Source organism: Myotis daubentonii, chromosome 2 (genome assembly GCF_963259705.1).
Source record: "Myotis daubentonii chromosome 2, mMyoDau2.1, whole genome shotgun sequence".
Lineage (NCBI taxonomy): Eukaryota > Metazoa > Chordata > Mammalia > Chiroptera > Vespertilionidae > Myotis > Myotis daubentonii.
In genome coordinates, this window is record NC_081841.1 from 189,793,536 (window position 1) to 189,810,155 (window position 16,620).

General features: G+C 40.7%; 1 protein-coding gene across 1 annotated transcript in view; it reads left to right on the forward strand.

Moving 5' to 3' along the window:
• The window catches only part of MYO16 (myosin XVI), a 424,936-nt gene that overhangs the window by 136,504 nt on the left and 271,812 nt on the right, over window positions 1–16,620 (forward strand). The window contains exon 15 of the mRNA XM_059685100.1: window positions 4,364–4,511. Coding sequence (XP_059541083.1) covers window positions 4,364–4,511 — 148 coding nt within the window. The remainder of the gene's footprint in view (window positions 1–4,363; window positions 4,512–16,620) is intronic.

Below are 16,620 nucleotides of genomic sequence, written 5' to 3' on the forward strand. Positions count from 1 at the left end.
AATTTCCCCCTGAGCCTTCAGTGGCCAGTGGTTGGAGCCATAGAAGTGAAGGGGGTAGGACATTCCAAAAGCTGTGCTTCAGCCCCTTGTCACTCCAATGTGTGACCCAAAGATAAGTACCATGGGTGGCATTTGAAGCTTGTTAAAATGTAGACACCCCGGCCCAATTGCGGACCTGCTCATTGGGACTCTAAAATCTGAGAGGCGCTTTTCTAGCCCAACCCAAGTAAAGCTGGACACTCATGTTGATGCATGACTGGCCTAAAGGAGAAATTGCTTGTCTGTGTATCAGTCACATGACTTTTTCCACCCTTTCCATTGGCTATTCCCTTTACCCAGGTCAGAATGTATTAAATGGCTATGAAGGTCTTACCCATTACTGATTTTGTTTAATAATTTGACATGTCCTCTTCTCCAGGAATGTTAATTTATAAAATTTTTATACACACATATAAGAAAGCGCTAGAAAACGCTGCAGTGAGCACTTACATATGGAGGCTTCTTTAATCAGCAGCCTCTATTAGCACGCAGTCCCACACAGCTTCAGCATAATCGCGTCCACAAATACCTCTCATGCGGCTTCTGCAGGCAGCACACGGTGACACAGCGATAATAAATATTCATAAAGATGAACCTGAGGCACTTCAAGATTCCACAGTGCCCTTAGAATCATTAAGGAGTGATGAGCATCATTTCTGTATACTTTGAGCATTGTGCATAATCGAATTTATTCTCCTCTTAGGAAAACAGCAATGCAGGCTCCCATGTAGGTAGGTAGGCAGTCTCCACCTTTCTCCACTTCCCATATTGTTTTTCTACTCATTCTGTTCTCCTAATTAGAGCCCTTAATTCAATTCCTAGTGCCTATCTTTGTTGGGTACTTCCTTTCTGATTTTTTTAAAAATTCTGGCCAAATGATATTGTGGAGGTTTTTAAAAAATTTATGAATGAAACAACTACTAACATATAAACAGCAAACAAATAAGTGAGGCCAGTGCTAATTGAGACTACATTAATAGAAGCAGAATGCCTAGAACATAAGTGGTAGGGGAAGAGGTCAGACTGGGAGTTCAGTTCTTTGTCTCCTGTATTTAAGAGGAAAAATAAAGCATGTATTCAGAAAATGTTTATCAGGGAAGTGAAAATTGAAGTGCCATGTGTTTGGAGCGAGCTTTGAAGAAAGTAAACACATTTACACTGAAGAGAAAAAGACTCAGGGAAATATGACAGGTGTTTTCAAATATCTGCTACTGTGGAAAGGGTCATGCGTACACAGATGTAGTATGCATACCTTAAAAAGTTGGTGAGTGTTCCAGAAAAGGAGTATTTTCACTTAAGCACAAGAACTTTCCACCTTACTTCCTTGTGATTGCCAAGTGCTTTCTCACCCTGACACTGGGCGCCTTCGAGCAGGATGGAAGAGGTGACACCAACCATGTTAAAATAGCCTGACCTGAGGTAGGACACCAGGACCAGATTATTCTAAAGATGCTGCCCATGCTTTACATGCTCTGAATTCAAATACGAAGGACTCTGTTACCTGCTGACCGGAGGTTCTAAAGTCCAGTGGAGGGACTGGACAGCATTTATTGTGCCCAGTGCCTGTCAGCACAGAACAAACAGAGTTGATATATGGATGGGATATAGTGTGTTCCTGTCCCAGAGCTATAGGGATGAAGTCCATTGATGGCAGAGATCTTGTCTGCCCTGGTTTGTAGTAAACATGCATTAACTATCCATTGGGTTAATGAATCTAAGGAATGGGCATTGTAAAGGAACAATAAACTGAAACAGTCATTATTCAGTTCAGGGAGGAAATTGCGAAAAACCATCATGCACTGATTCCTGCCAACGAAGGACACATTACTGAAATAGATAAGGGAGGTTATCAATAATTAACTCTGGATTAGTTTTTAAATCAGAGCCAAGGTTTTTTTTTTTTCATAATTAGAGTTTGTGTCTGCTAAGAATAGAACCATATTCTCTTTCCATAGAGCAGTTTATCACGTTGGAATGGGCAAAGCGGAAATACGCTGAAGGGTCTACAAAGGGAAGACGACCCAGAGTCCACGTGTAAAACGTGAAGAATAGTTGGCTTCTTATCTTTTCTGTGCCCCAAAGACACTTGCATATATTTAAGTAGATATTGAAATTTACTAACAATTGGAAATGTCTCCCAATGAATATGCCAAGGCTATGCTATCTATTTGGGAAACTTAAAGCTAACACAAATGAGATGGAAAATACATTAAGGCTTTTGTGAAATCTTGATTTTTAAAAACAAACCAGAAGATAGTCTTTATCTTCATTATTATCATCAGTTATCCTTGGTATTATTCTCTCAATTGGACTTTCTTTTAAAAGCTTCAGAGAGCTTTAATTGATCTTATCTCCTTTGAAAAACAGCATCCTTTAGTGCAGACAGCCTGGGCTTTGGAGAGAAGTCTTTTGGGTTTTAATGTAAAAAGAAAGAAAGAAAGAAAGAAAAAAGGTTTACAACAGAATTTAAATGAAGCATTGTTTGAAAAGCACCCAGCCAGTGCCTGGTATACAGCGGGGCTCTAACTGGGGGCTCCTCCCTTTTGGAGTCCACAGGTAGCCTGGGACCTTTGTATCTTTTAATCCCTCATTTACTGATGGGGAAAGAGAAGTTTAGAGGGGCACGGGGATTGGCAATGTCTGATTCAGGACCAGTTCCCATACTTTGACTCCTAGTTGAGAACCTAGAATCAATGATTATTAATAATGAAGTCAACAGAAATGGATAAGTGTGAAAGAGAATGTTTGATTATATTAATTAATCAATTGTATGCTTCTGGTGATTGCTACTTGAAGGCATATGGGGCTTTTGGGGAACAGGTCATGATTTATAACTAGGTGAATGGGGCAGGGTGAGAGTTGGTGCTGGAAGTCAAAAAAGCAGTGAAGGCAGGCATTTGTTGTTCTTGAAGGAGAGGGAAGTTTATATCCTCTATTTTATGTCATATTGAACACAAATTGGAGCTCTCTAAAATACATTTTCTACATATAAAATCTGTAAACACACACACACATATATATATATGTGTGTGTGTATATATATATATATATATATATATATATATATATATATATTTATTTATTTTATGGTACCAAAACCTTTTGAGAAACATATATTCTCATGTGGATTACTGAAAAGATGCAGGGTGACAAGTATATATCTAGTCAAGAATATTTATGACATAAAAGGTCTCAAATGGAAATTTGAATTTTGTGTTGTTTTATGTTTTCTTCCATCTAAAAGCTCCTTCAAGATACATATTTTAAAAAATGCTACTGATCAGACCTCTGCTAATCCACAGCAATTTTATTCACAGCTGGAGATGTGCTAACTAGGATGATTAGTAATTATACTGTTTTTGAATTTAGATGAAAGGTATTGAAGCCACTCTTTGATATGGAATTCAATTAGATTTGAATACTGCTTTAAATTAAGCCTGTATGTTGGTTGGGAAAAATGGGTATAAGGCCAACCCTTTCTCGGAGTCTAGAAGCATCATGGTCAGAAAGTCACCCCTCAGCCCCCCATTCTCACTTGATATTTCTTTAGCTGATGAGTAGACAATAACAGAAGGGAACAACTACCGCAGCTTATTTCCTATGTGTATAGATTTTTTTAAAATGTCCTCTTGATCAGTTAATTACTTTGTGGTTAATATTATTAACATTAAATAGGAAATGTTTTCAGCAAATAATATATTTAGGAAGGCAACAAAGAAATAAAATTTAATAATTTAGACCTCAGCTTGAAATTGCTAGTCACCTGACTAAATACATGTGGAGAAATGGAAAAGAAACTATCCCATCTCATCCCAATTTTAAACTTTAATTGAATTAAAGGGGTATTTTGAAGTATCTTTCTTTATGCACTTTTGGCAACTTTTCTAAAGGTGTCTAATATTAATTTTCTTAATACTGTTTATTAATTTTGAGATTTTTTAAAACACTTATAATCATTCTGTTTGGCTAAATTGACCACTTACAATGTTTATAACAGGCACAACACTATAATAATGGTTCCATTTGTGTTCAGTCTTGCTGTATACAACCAAAGTTCCACACAAATGCAAGATGTTAATAATAGGGGGAACAGTATGTTGGAGAGGGAAGAGAGAGGGCATAATGGAACTCCCATAATTTTCTGCTTAATTTTTCTGACCCTAAAAAATTTCTCTGACAATAAAGTCTATTAATATTGTTTAGAAGAGGTCTGTGTTTGAAAAAACGCTGTACTATTATCTTTGCAGTTAACTCATATGTGTAAATTTATGGAAATGAAACTAATAATGCCATTTAACAGAATCACTTCTGTTTTCTTAACCAGCCAGAATTTATACATATATGCTAGAGAAATCCAGACTCATTTCACAACCCCTTGGCCAAAGCAACTTTCTCATTTTCTATTTGTTGATGGATGGGTTATCTGCTGAGGAGAAATATGGACTTCACCTTAATAATTTATGTGCACATCGGTAAGTGACTGTATTTTCTAGCTAGTAGTTCTGCTTTCAAATTTTGATTGCATTTTAGCAATCTGAAATTTTATTTGTATTTTTTAAGAGAATAAATGTGACTAAAAGAGATTAATTGGATACTGTTATGTTAGGGCCATCTGTGTAACAAATTATAATCATTTATTGTTTAGGTGAAGTTTTGGGTATGTGTATTAACTAATGTTTCTATTGTCCTAATTTTCAGAGAAGAATAAAAACATGTGTAGATATGTAACTTTTATGTTCTTTTGGGTATTTTGGATATAACATTAGTTATGCATTCTTAAATTTTGGTAGTCTTTTGAAATAATGGGAAATATTTTGGGGGCGATTATTATTCATTAATAACAGATGAGGTTACATAATGGTTTAAGACGAACAGCACAAAAACCCGGAGGCTGATTTTCTGCACTGGAGGCAGAAAGCATTTGTTACAATGAGAATGCCTTGGTTACAGGATGGTGATGGAGGCGAGGGGGGTCATAGAGCTATAAGAAGCAGGCCAGTGTCTCTGCGATGTGAGCATTGCCACTACTGCATGCTCCAAGTGGTCTCCCCAGAAGGGTTGGTCGAGGTCTTAATCAGGATGAGAACGAAACCATCAGGAGAGTAAATGCCATTCCGAAGTGGGTGGGAGAAGGGAGTAGGAGGGAGCTGATGTGCTGATCCAAGCTCACTCGTGCATTGGCGCATGGCACGGGAGAACTAGATTCTGATTGAGATCAGTAGTAATTTCCCATATCTGTTAACACCCGATTCATAATTAGTAGGAAATTTGTTTGTGGGTTTGAGAAGAATAGTGTGAGTTTTCATAACTTTGTGAGAAGTTCTATGAGAAAACTTAAAGAATGCCTGGGGAGGAGAAGTGGGGCCTGAGGACTAGTGTGCTGTGTTTGAGATCTGAAGGTGAAGAAGCTGAGTAGACAGTCCGATGAAGATGCCAAGTGCAAGCTGGAGTGAGAGGGGTTTTTTCAGGGTGATGGGGCTGAGCTCCTAGAACTGGATGGAAAAGCTACGGTACAAAGTCTACCCTGGTCATTCCTGTGGGTTGAATGATGGTGGGACATCAAGCCAGGGGGAGAGAATGAATGTGCTGTATCCTAATTCACCATGACATTGTTAATCACACTCATTCAGCTTCACACATATTACACAGATGTAATCACACATATTACATCCAGCAGCGTAGATATCATTTGTCAGTGCGAGTAGAAGAAATCCAGAAGTTAAGGCTTTGTCAAAATTGTATTCTATTTAAAGTAAAAGAGTCTTTGAGGGTATACTGTCTCCCCAAACAACAGGGATTTAGAAGAAAAAGAAAATGCTAATATTGAAGTACAATATCCCACAGTTTAGTGACTTAAAAAAATAGATGCTAAGGTTCTAGGGCATTAGAAATGTCTTTACCCAATTCCCTCACTTCCTAAAAGAGGAAATCAAATCCAGGTCCTATGTAGGCTTGTGCTGAAAGGAATATATTCTACAGCAGCAGTGTGGGAAAAGCCCCTTGCCTGGCATCAACTTTTGTTATTTCTACTTTGTCTCTCATGGGACATGTCCCTGGGGGGAAAAGCCTCAGACTGGGAAGCACGGGTTAGCTGCTCAGGGGTAGGCTGTGAGGAAGAAAAGTTGTGATTCCTGTGTTCCTGATCTTTCTTACAGGCAAAACTCAAAGCTTAGAGCAGATCACCAGTTTAGAGTGTACGACTGGTGTGTTTATGTGTGTGCGCGTGCACGGGTGTGTGCCTAGCGGTATGGGCATACAGCACTGGAGAAAAAAAGGCAGCAATCTATCTGCCATTCAAAGAAACCATTTAACTTCTTGGCCTGTGGTTTGGACCAGTCTTTTGAAGGATGTGAATGTGTGGGAGAAAACAAGCATCTCTTTATTGAGCGCCAGTTCTAACATCCATTTCTCTTTGCAAAAAGAGAGTTTGGAATCACTTAGGCTATTTAGAAAGTCAAACAGTCAGGGGTTGCTTTGTGAGAAGCTCCAACAGGAAAGAACTTGGCAAAATAATGAATAATTCAGTTCCCTTGAACAAAGAGGTTATTTTATTAAAATGTATTATACACGTCTAATGGGCACAAAACAACATTCCTCAACACAAATATACACCACCACTCCAGATTCATAAAAGTACCAGTGGGAACATTTGAACAATGAGAATTCCAGAGACAAATTATTATTTAATAAGAAAGCAAGTTATTTTGCAAATTATAATACTCTGCCTACCACACTATTTGTGTGTTTTATGTTAAGTGGGTCTTCTCACAGTTACACTATTGGTGTATCTTCTCACCATTCAGTGCTACTAATGTTCATTTGAGGAGTTTGACCTGAGTTCTCATCTTTTGTTTAGTAATTATGTATATGAAGTACCATAATTTGGGAAGTTGTTTGGCTTGTTCACAGTATAAATGTGAACTTGCTACCTTTATAACCTTTCACAAATTGATGATCCTTCTGAGTCTTCTTAAAACAGTACACACAGGTAAAGTATATCACGATATATATATATATACACACATACCACACATATATGTCTAAATACCTACACATGTGTGTATATATAAACACTATTATTGAGGGATATCCGTATCACATCACTTATCTGATTTTCTTTAAAAAGATGTCGGCATATATATTAAATGGAACCAACCAGCCCCTACATTACCACCTGCAAGTCCTTTGCTTACTGAATACTCATTCCACAGTGCATCTTGTCGTGAAATTTTGTTACTCTATCTTGAGTCTTATACAGTACAAAAATTGAAATTTCTTTTTCTTCAAATGCATTTTTTCTCTTCTTTATTAAAATCAACTTATTACATACATGAAAGAAACATGTAACAGTAACTATGATCTGAAGATACTCATTTATCACATGTTCTTATGTGATTAGAACTCCAGAGGAGAAAAAAGCAACATGGTTTTAGTTGATGCTTTCTAATTAAAGCTGGAGGTTTTGTAACTTTGAGTCTGTTTTTGGAAGTAAAACTTTTCAAAGTATGACATGAAAATTTATGGAGGTTTACTTCTGTGCTCTTGCACCAAAAAATACTGTTCTGTTTGTAAAAAATGGGACAATATCTGGAAAAAGCAGAAAACACTCTGTTCAATTCTAGAATATAAATGGTACAGGTATAGGCATCAGCTCTTATAGCTTAACTGCATGCGCACAACATTTATAATACTGCGCATGGAATCTTTCTCTACAGATGGTTAAAACCAGAGGGGAAAGTCTCTAGGTGTCTGACACTGAGCAGCAGCAGTAAGATTGCACTTACTGAGAATTTCCACTAGATGGTGAACTCCCCACAAAGCCAGACAGAAGCAAAGGGGGGAAAAAATAAAAGCTCATTTCTAATGGTTTCTGTTTTATTTATGATTCTTCCTGTGATTTACTTTTGCTTTACATGGCTTTTTGTATTTTAAGTTCTATTTCAATTTTTGTATGAAATAATAACATTACGTCTGAGGAATAAATGTAGTTTATGTTTGTGGGAATTGAGCTTTAAAGAAAACTAGACATAGTAATGAATTGCTTATCTTCAGCCTCCTTTAAATAGCTTTTATGGGTTTAGTCCCAGAACGGTTGGGCTCCAGAATCCGAAGAAGTTCTTCCTAATCCCCCTTCATATTGAAATGATGGGGATGACATAATAACATTTCAGCAAAGGTCAGATTTTGAATGATGCACTCAGCGTGAGCAGTCGTTTGACTCAGAGCATGTGACCTGTTTCTAACCTTGTGTGCTTGTGAAAGGAAACTCTGACTCACCGAGCACTTGAACATGTGACTGCTGCCCGGGAGTACACCTGTCACAGGGTGCTGCAGCCGTGAACTCTCAGCGAAAGTTCATTTTTGGCTGAGGGTTTCTTATTCACATGGAACTTAACTTGAGGAAGTCTCACATAATTTTTTTTTAAAAGATAAGGGTAAACTTAAATATTATTTGAGGATACTTCTTCCTGATTTTGTGATATAATAAAAGCGTTGACTGGCCACACATTTTAGACAAGCACAGCTTGAAGGTGCTCCCAAGACAAAGGTTCAAGATAGGAGGTATTATCATCTATGTCTAACTGACTCTATTAGTTATTTAAATGATGATCGCAATTTAAGATATATAATTTACGGAGCACTTAGCATAAGCCAGGCGCTGTCCTAGTGCTCATCACCTGTGTCCGGCTGAATCCTCGCCTGTAACCAAGCAGAGGGTGCAGCACCGTGTCTGCATCAGATAGACCAGGACTTGAGGATGGAGAGGTCAACCGGGAGCTATGTTTGAATCCAGGTCCTGCTGACTCTTAACCTCAACCCTGCATTGCTCTGCAGCAGTGTTGTTACCCAGAAAACAGCAACCACTGCCTTTGCATTCTTGTGTCAAGGCTATTTTTTTAATAAGAAAATGGAAGGGAAAGCACAAGGTCAACATCTGTGCTTAAGGGAATTTAAAATTGGTTAAACAAAGGTGACTTAGCACATTCTGGAGTTGTCCTCTCTACCATAAATGTCCATTTCGAGTCGTTTCTTTATTTGAAACCACAAGAGCTTGCATGTCTCTCTAGCTGAAGGTTATAATACTGAGAATGTGGAAAGGGTGGGGTCATCTCGGTCAATGGACAGGTACATTTCACTTGTGAAAAGCCACCAGGAAGGAGTGAGGGTCGGTGACTTCTGTACTTCCTCCCATTCACGAATTACATGCACTAGATGGTCAAGCACCATGTCTGCCTTCAGTTAGGAAAATAGAAAGTCACTCAGGGAGAGTGAAATGCTGAGTATTGCTTTCTCTGTCAGTCAAGTAGATATAATAACACATGTTTAGGTTTATATGAGTGAATCTTTATGAATTTAAAGTGCCAATTGAAGATCCCAAATTCAAAATGTTCTGAAAACCAATTTTTAATGCATATGTGATTTTTTTTTTTAGTTACACAACCTGAACTCATTTGGGGCAAAATATAGACCTGAATTGATATGAGTACTTTATAATCTTTATATATCTCACTTATTGAGAATATTCATATGTTTTTCCCAGAATTAAAAAGCTTCATTAGGGATATAAACATTACCCTAATTTTCAAAACCCTCCAAATTTCTGAATAACAGAGCGTATTTGTCTCTAAAAGTCTAGGATAAGGGCTGTGGCTTGCATAATTTAGTTTTTGTGGGTCTGAAAACATGGAAGTAGTTATGTTTCAAAGTGAAGACACATCCCACCCCAGGACCACAAGGCAAATGCTCACTGACAGTGATCTCCACATGGCTTCCCTGTCTCAGCAGGACCCGTCCACTTCAACACACTCTCTCCCCGTCCTCCCTCTTCATCTCGCTGTGTCTTCCTCTGTCTCTGTTGTCCCTCTGTCACTATACCTTTGAAATTGTTTCTTCTTTATAAATAAAAAGTATTTCATTGAATTGCACATTGTGAATAACTGCATTGAGCCACTTCACAGGCATGGATTTAGAGAGCAATCCTTTGCCAGTGGTGGTGCTGTCCTTTGTAAAAGGAGGTGTGGCTTTTGGAGACTCATGAAGCTTGTTGAGAAAGGCCACAGTCTTCTTAAGTGTTTGGTGACTCCACTGCCATTTTAGAGAGACTTGGTCACAGCTCTGTGAGTGTGTGAGTGTGTGTGTGTGTGTGTGTGTGTGTGTGTGTGTGTGTGTGTGTGAACTTGTCTCCTGTGGCTAGAGAGCAAACAATATCCCACACTTGGGTGCAACTCTCTACCAGTCATGCCCACTCTCATATGTCCTGCCAAGGCTGTTGCTAGCATTTCCTTTTCTCTCCCAGCCCCACTTGCCAGCCTCTTCCTCCCCTTGCACTTGGTAGCCCTACATTACTGTGTTCACCGAGCCTTCCTCTGGGTCAAGAGTGGAGTGACCATCTCCCTGTGACAGTCCTGTCATTGATTCATCCTCGGAGTCTGGGTGAGCCATGACCCATTGTCCCAGCTCACATCTGCTCCAGCCTGACTCTGTCCTCTTACTGACTCCATGGCCATTCCTCTTTTTTCTTGAATATAACACAAAAATATCTATTATCAGTGCTTTCCATATGCACTTTCCCAAGTGGTCCCCCATATTTCCTTAGCATTTCACAGGAAGTACAGGATAGATATGGCACAGGGGAAGATAAGATGCTATTCTCCTATGGATATAACCACATGGCCAAAATCCACATATATGAATTGCTGTTCGCAAAAATGGGGCCTGGGTAGCCTATAAAGTCAAGTCCTGCACTCGAGGGCATCTGGGAGGATTGTATCCTCAGTATGGGGTGACTTTTGAATTTCATGAAAATTCAATGATAAATACGTGTGAACTGCCAAACACAGTGTACTCATTATCTAAAAGCTCAGTTTAGATCGGGACACTCCTCACACTGTCTGGGTATTTGGGAAAATGGTGCCACCGCTCTGTGCCTCCTTTTGCTCATTGGTGAAGCAGGGCCAACCTTATAGCACTGTGATGAGTGAGGACCACGTGGGCTGCCTCGTACCCCTAGAGACGCATGGGCCCCAGCGAGTTCTGCAGAAGGACCACCTAGTGTTGTCGACCGTTGTTATAGCAGGCCCTTTCCCACTGACGCCGTGTGAAAATAACTGAAGTAATAGCTGCTAATGCAAAAGATTATGAGTTCACATTGCAACTTTAGTTCACGTAGAACAAGCATGTCAAACTCAAAGGCTAAATCAGGGCAAATAAATGAGGCATGTGGCCTGCGGGCCGCAAGTTTGACATGCTTGTGGTAGAATTGGAATCTTGGGCAATCTTTCTCGCAGTTTATGCTTCCACCTCAGCACAGCTCTGCCCAGGGACATCCCTGAACTTCTTTGTGTATCTAGTCTGAACTTTGATTCTCATGTTACTGTGATGAATTACTTATTTCAGTTATTTAAATTTAGTTGGATTTTTTTTGGGGGGGGGGGCAAATATCAACATAGCCTTTTTGATGAAGTGAGAGTGATTGAGAGTAGATATGGAAAGGACAATGGCCCGGGCAATGGGCAGGAGGTGGTGAAGATGTCCTGAGAAGTCTTGGACTGGTCTATCATCGGCCCCCTGGCTCAGCTTCTCTGCGGTTCTTCTTATAGAACAAGAATCGAGTGTTGTTACTGAGATTCAAAGAAAAGTACAACCTTAGGCAGAGCATGAGCACTTCTGGAAAACTTCCTGTCTCACATATTCCCTGAGGCAAAAAGAAAATCAATTCAGATGCTTCAAATGCTTTGTGTTTCTGCACCAGCTAGAGTAAAAAAAAAAAATACAGATTTCCTGTAAGTCTAGAAAACCTGCCCCTATTTAATCACAAGACATGACCTCCATAGGATTTTGGAATGCATGATTGGTCACCGATCATCTATCTCTTCAAATGGATTCGGTCAAGTTCAAACCAGACACGCATGTGGATTTTTCAGGGTGAGTTTGGAAACTGATAACACGATGTGGATATTTACGTAGGATCCTATGATAAAATGTGTGTGTTTATCTGTGTGTACACAACTCTACAATCACATTTTATACAGTGATAGAATGAGCACTTTAAAGCTATTTCTGTTCTTGTAAATCCACAGCCGAATCCGAGCACATGTGGGCAGCATAATTAAAATCATAATAACCATTTGTTCAGCCCTGGGTTAAGGAAGGGAGCTGAGCTAAGAACTTGACAGACATCAGCTCACTGTGTCCACAGCCCAGACTGACACAGGCAGCGGGGAGGGAATCACCCACAGTCACATGCCAAGAACAGAGGAGCCACAGCCTCATCCAGAGCTTTCTGAAACACACTGTAGTTCTGCCTCTCAAACTCTGATTTCTCAGTAACAGGTGAAAAATTTTGTGGACATATTTGAAAAGGAGCCATGAAGGGACTGCCTCACCCTGACAGGCTGAGCCCCTGAGGCCACAGACCACATGGCTGGTCTCCTCTCCTGCCCTGGTACTGGGTCCTCGGCTGCGAAGATGCTGGTTGGCCACAGAATCCTGGTAGAGTCGGAGGCAGGAAGAGTGAAGAGTTACAGGAACACAGTGAGGGCAGCTTGGCTACTGGGTTCCTGGGGCTCACAGTCTCTGACTCTAGGAGAACTATTTCAGAGGAAGGGGTCTGTTGCAGCTAATGCAAGGGATTGAGGCAGGGAGGGCTCTTCATTAGGGGGATCGCTGAGGGTTATGGGGTCTCATTTCCACAGTGATGCTGCTTGGGCATGGAGGGTGGTGTAGGAAAGAGAAACTTGACCTCCAGCCCTACTGAGTAGAACCACCCTCACCTGGGTCCTCAACCTCATCACTTTAACTTCCCCAAATAAATGAGCCTTCTCCCCACAAGTGCCCCCCCCCCCGCCCCGCCCCTGCCTTCTGAATTCTCACTCTTTCTTGTGGATTCAGAGTTCTCAGAAATCAGGCCCAGCACTTTGGCCTCCTTTGTGTTTTGGTTGCTTGTGGGATTCTGCCACACCAGGACTTACTGCTCACCTCATCATCAATGCACACACAGAGACTTTATATTTATGGATTCCTCCTATGCCAGATCTTCCCTAGCCAGCCCGTCCGTATGTGTATGCTGTGATTTCAGAGCCTAGGTCTGGGCATTGGTACGCAAGGGGTTACATTTCATTTGTTAGCTTTGTCTGTTCTGACACCAGCATGTCTTTTGTTATTGAACTCTGGGCTGTGTGAAGCTTCCTCACAGCATCGCCCATCTCCTACCATCATTTATGGTCTTGGTTGCCTCAAGAGGAATTAGCTCAGTAAAACATTTGAGTGCTGGAGCTAATACATGAAGCCGATTCTTTTATGAAGATATATTCATGGCCTTATAAGCACTTGGCCATCTAACAGAAATCTCTAACTGAATATGTCCCAGTCTGATGAACTCCCAACCCTACCCAAACCTGCTCTATCCTCGGCTGGCCACTCCAGGCTTCCAGAACCCCAGACTAAAATCCCATGGAGTGTCATTGACACCTTTCTTTTTATAACCACAGTCAACTCATGAAGCTGGTTCTACTTCTCGCTCTCCACTGCTGCCACCCAGGTGACTGACCCATGTGCCTTGCTGGGATGATGGCATTCATCATCACAGGTCACCCTTGTCCCCCATAAGGAACCAACCCTCAAGCTCATAGTCAACACAACTGTTCTTTGAAGTACTCTTCTGCTGATGCCACCGTCTTTCCTTATTTCTCTGAGGCCTGAGACCCACCATTGGCTTCCAAGGCTCTGTATGATCTGGCCCTTCTCATTGTAAACCTTCTTTCCAGTCTCCCTGTGGCCCCCACTAGCCACCCTGGCCTCCTTATTGTGCCTTGACCTCCCCGGGCATATTCCCACCCTAGGTTTGCTCTAACTGGTCCCTCTTCCTAGAATGTCCTTCCTCCAGATGCCACATTGGCTACTTTCCTTATTTCTTCAGGATTTTGCTGACATTTCCTCTTCTCAGTGAGCCCCTGATAGATCTGCCACCTGAATTGAACCCTGTCCTCCTAAGCTCTTTTACGTGCTCTGCCTGCTTTTCTTCATAGCACTCAGCACCTTGACATGCTCTATAATTTACTCTTTTATAATACTTTCTGTGCCTTGTCTCTGCCCCCTGCGTGACTATACGCTCCACTAGGGCGTGGATGTTTGTCTGAATCATTGATTAGTTGAAAGTGGCTGGAATAATTCTTGGCACAGAATAGGTTCTGAGTAAATACATGTTGACTGTGGAATATATGAAAGTATCGGTTTAGCTAATGTCATTGAGAATGTCCTACCCCCCCCCCATGTATTGCTTTTGCTTAAGATAAAGTATTAAAAAATAATGGCATGACTTTTCATGTTTGGGCTATTAATATTCACTCTAACCTGGGGCTTTCCAGTACTACTGAGGGGTTTTGTTTTCATATTTGTTAGTTTTGTCTGTTCTGACACTGACATCTCTTTTGCTAGGAAGCTCTTTCAGCTCTATGAAACCTCCTACGGAACCTTGAAGGAAGAAAGGGTCTTTTACCATCAGTGTAGGGTCATAGAGTCAAAACTATATATTAAAATATACCAAATAATCTCTCTTTATATATATTAAAAATTCATTCATGCTTGGCTCCATCAACCTGTCCAGCTGGACACCACAGATAAGTTGTGTTGTGAGATTCCATAGACATGTAAGTCAAGTCTAAGATGCTATAACCTGGTGGAGTTTGTCTCCTCCATTGTGTGACTCCTTCTGGTCACAGGAATCTAAACAGAGCTCCAAAAACACAGCAGAGGCCAGCCCACACGTTTCTGAGTCATGGGAAAAGTCATTAATTGTGCTTCCACCCTCTGCTCCACAAATATCTTCCTCTTGGCAAGTGCGAACTGCTGAATGATCATTACTAATAAAGTGCTTCAAAGAGTCACTCTCACCCGCTGTGGTCTGAAGGGTCGATGCTGCTTGAACTTCAGTAAAGAAATTTTCTTTATTCAAGTCAGTTGTAATCTTATCAAAATCACCTGGAATCAGAGTTAGTAGTGCATTATTTGCAAACTTTCTTCACTTACCGAGTTTTAAGTGCTGCATTTTCCCATTGCTTAGGGCTCTGTATCACAGAGCTCAGTCATTTTCATGTCACACAAATGCAGTCAGTGGGAATTGTATTGTGTGTAGGTAGGCTTTCTTCAGAATCATGGTGTAGCATACCAACACGCTTATGTTTTCACACCTTCTGCTGTACATGGAGGCTAGTGGATTTTGTTCAGCACCTCAAGTCTGTTTTAATATGTTTGTCATATCCTTAGTTATTTAGCTTAATTTTTTCATGTTAATTCATATCCACCAATTAGTGATTTATGAATTTTGTTGTTCTGAATGTGACATCTCTTTTCTTGACTATTTCATGGGGTCCAAGGAAACTTATTTTGAGTATAAAAAGGCTTGCACTTGTCTTTCCTTCAAAGTGGCTTGTGTTCATTGGTTCCTGTGTTCTCCAGCCATTGTGTTGTTCAGAATCAAGTAAACAGCATCGTTTTGCACAGTTAGCTTAGCATCAGCTACAGGCATCCCAGAGTTTAAGGACATTTGATGAATGATCCTAAAATGGCTCACTCTGGTTAATACCAGCTTTCGTGTAGCTTCTTTTAAGATATTTGATTTACCAAGTCTTCCCTGCCTCAATAAATGCATCTGGACTCACACCAAAACCTAACATGTTATTCTTAACTCTCTTTCCGAGACCATTGGCGAGTCCTGTTGGCTAGGCCTCCTAAATATACAACACATGTGGTTACCTCTCTCCATGTCCATGCACAGCCCCATGATTGGCTACCATCATCACTTACCTCTATTATTCAAGCCTTTCTTTTGGGTTTCCTAACACTGGCCCCACCAATAGACACAACCCACTCTGAAGTAAAGGTGCTCTTTCTTTTTCTTTATTTTTTAATTGTTTTATTGCTTAAAGTATTGCAAAGAGTATTATATATGTCTCCTTTTTTTTTTCTCCCCTTGACCTTCCCCTGGCCTCCCATACCCCCCAGGGTCTCGTGTTCATTGTAAACGTGCTCTTTCTTACATAGAAGTCAGTTTTCATCACTGCTCATCCCCCTTAAAGCCTCCAGCACTTTTCCCTGGAGCACAGAACAGACTTCAATCTCTGGCTTTGTTCATGGGCTTCTGGTTCACTCCCTGTCCCTGTCAATGGGCTGCTACTGGAGCCACCTTGCTCTGACACCCACCACTCAAGAAAAGCACCTGCTCAGAGGGCTCATCCTCCAGTCCTCCTTCTTACCACCCTGGCCTCCACTCAAGCATCACATGCTCACATAGTTCTTGCAACACGAAATGGATGGAGGGGTTCTGACAACATACTGAGCAGAGAAGAGAGGGGTCTAGAAGACCAGCCATCAAAGAGACTGCAGGAATTCAAGGAGACACATATCTTCACTAACGTTTCTCTCACCAATTCAAAAATTGCAATTATCTACTGTATCCTAGAAACAGTGGTCTTTTCTGGGGATGCAAAAATATAAGAGATGGTCACTTCTCTGAGGTGGCTCAAAGTGTTCAAAATCTAAGCAATCTGCATATATCCACGAATGCTACAATGTGAGGAATGT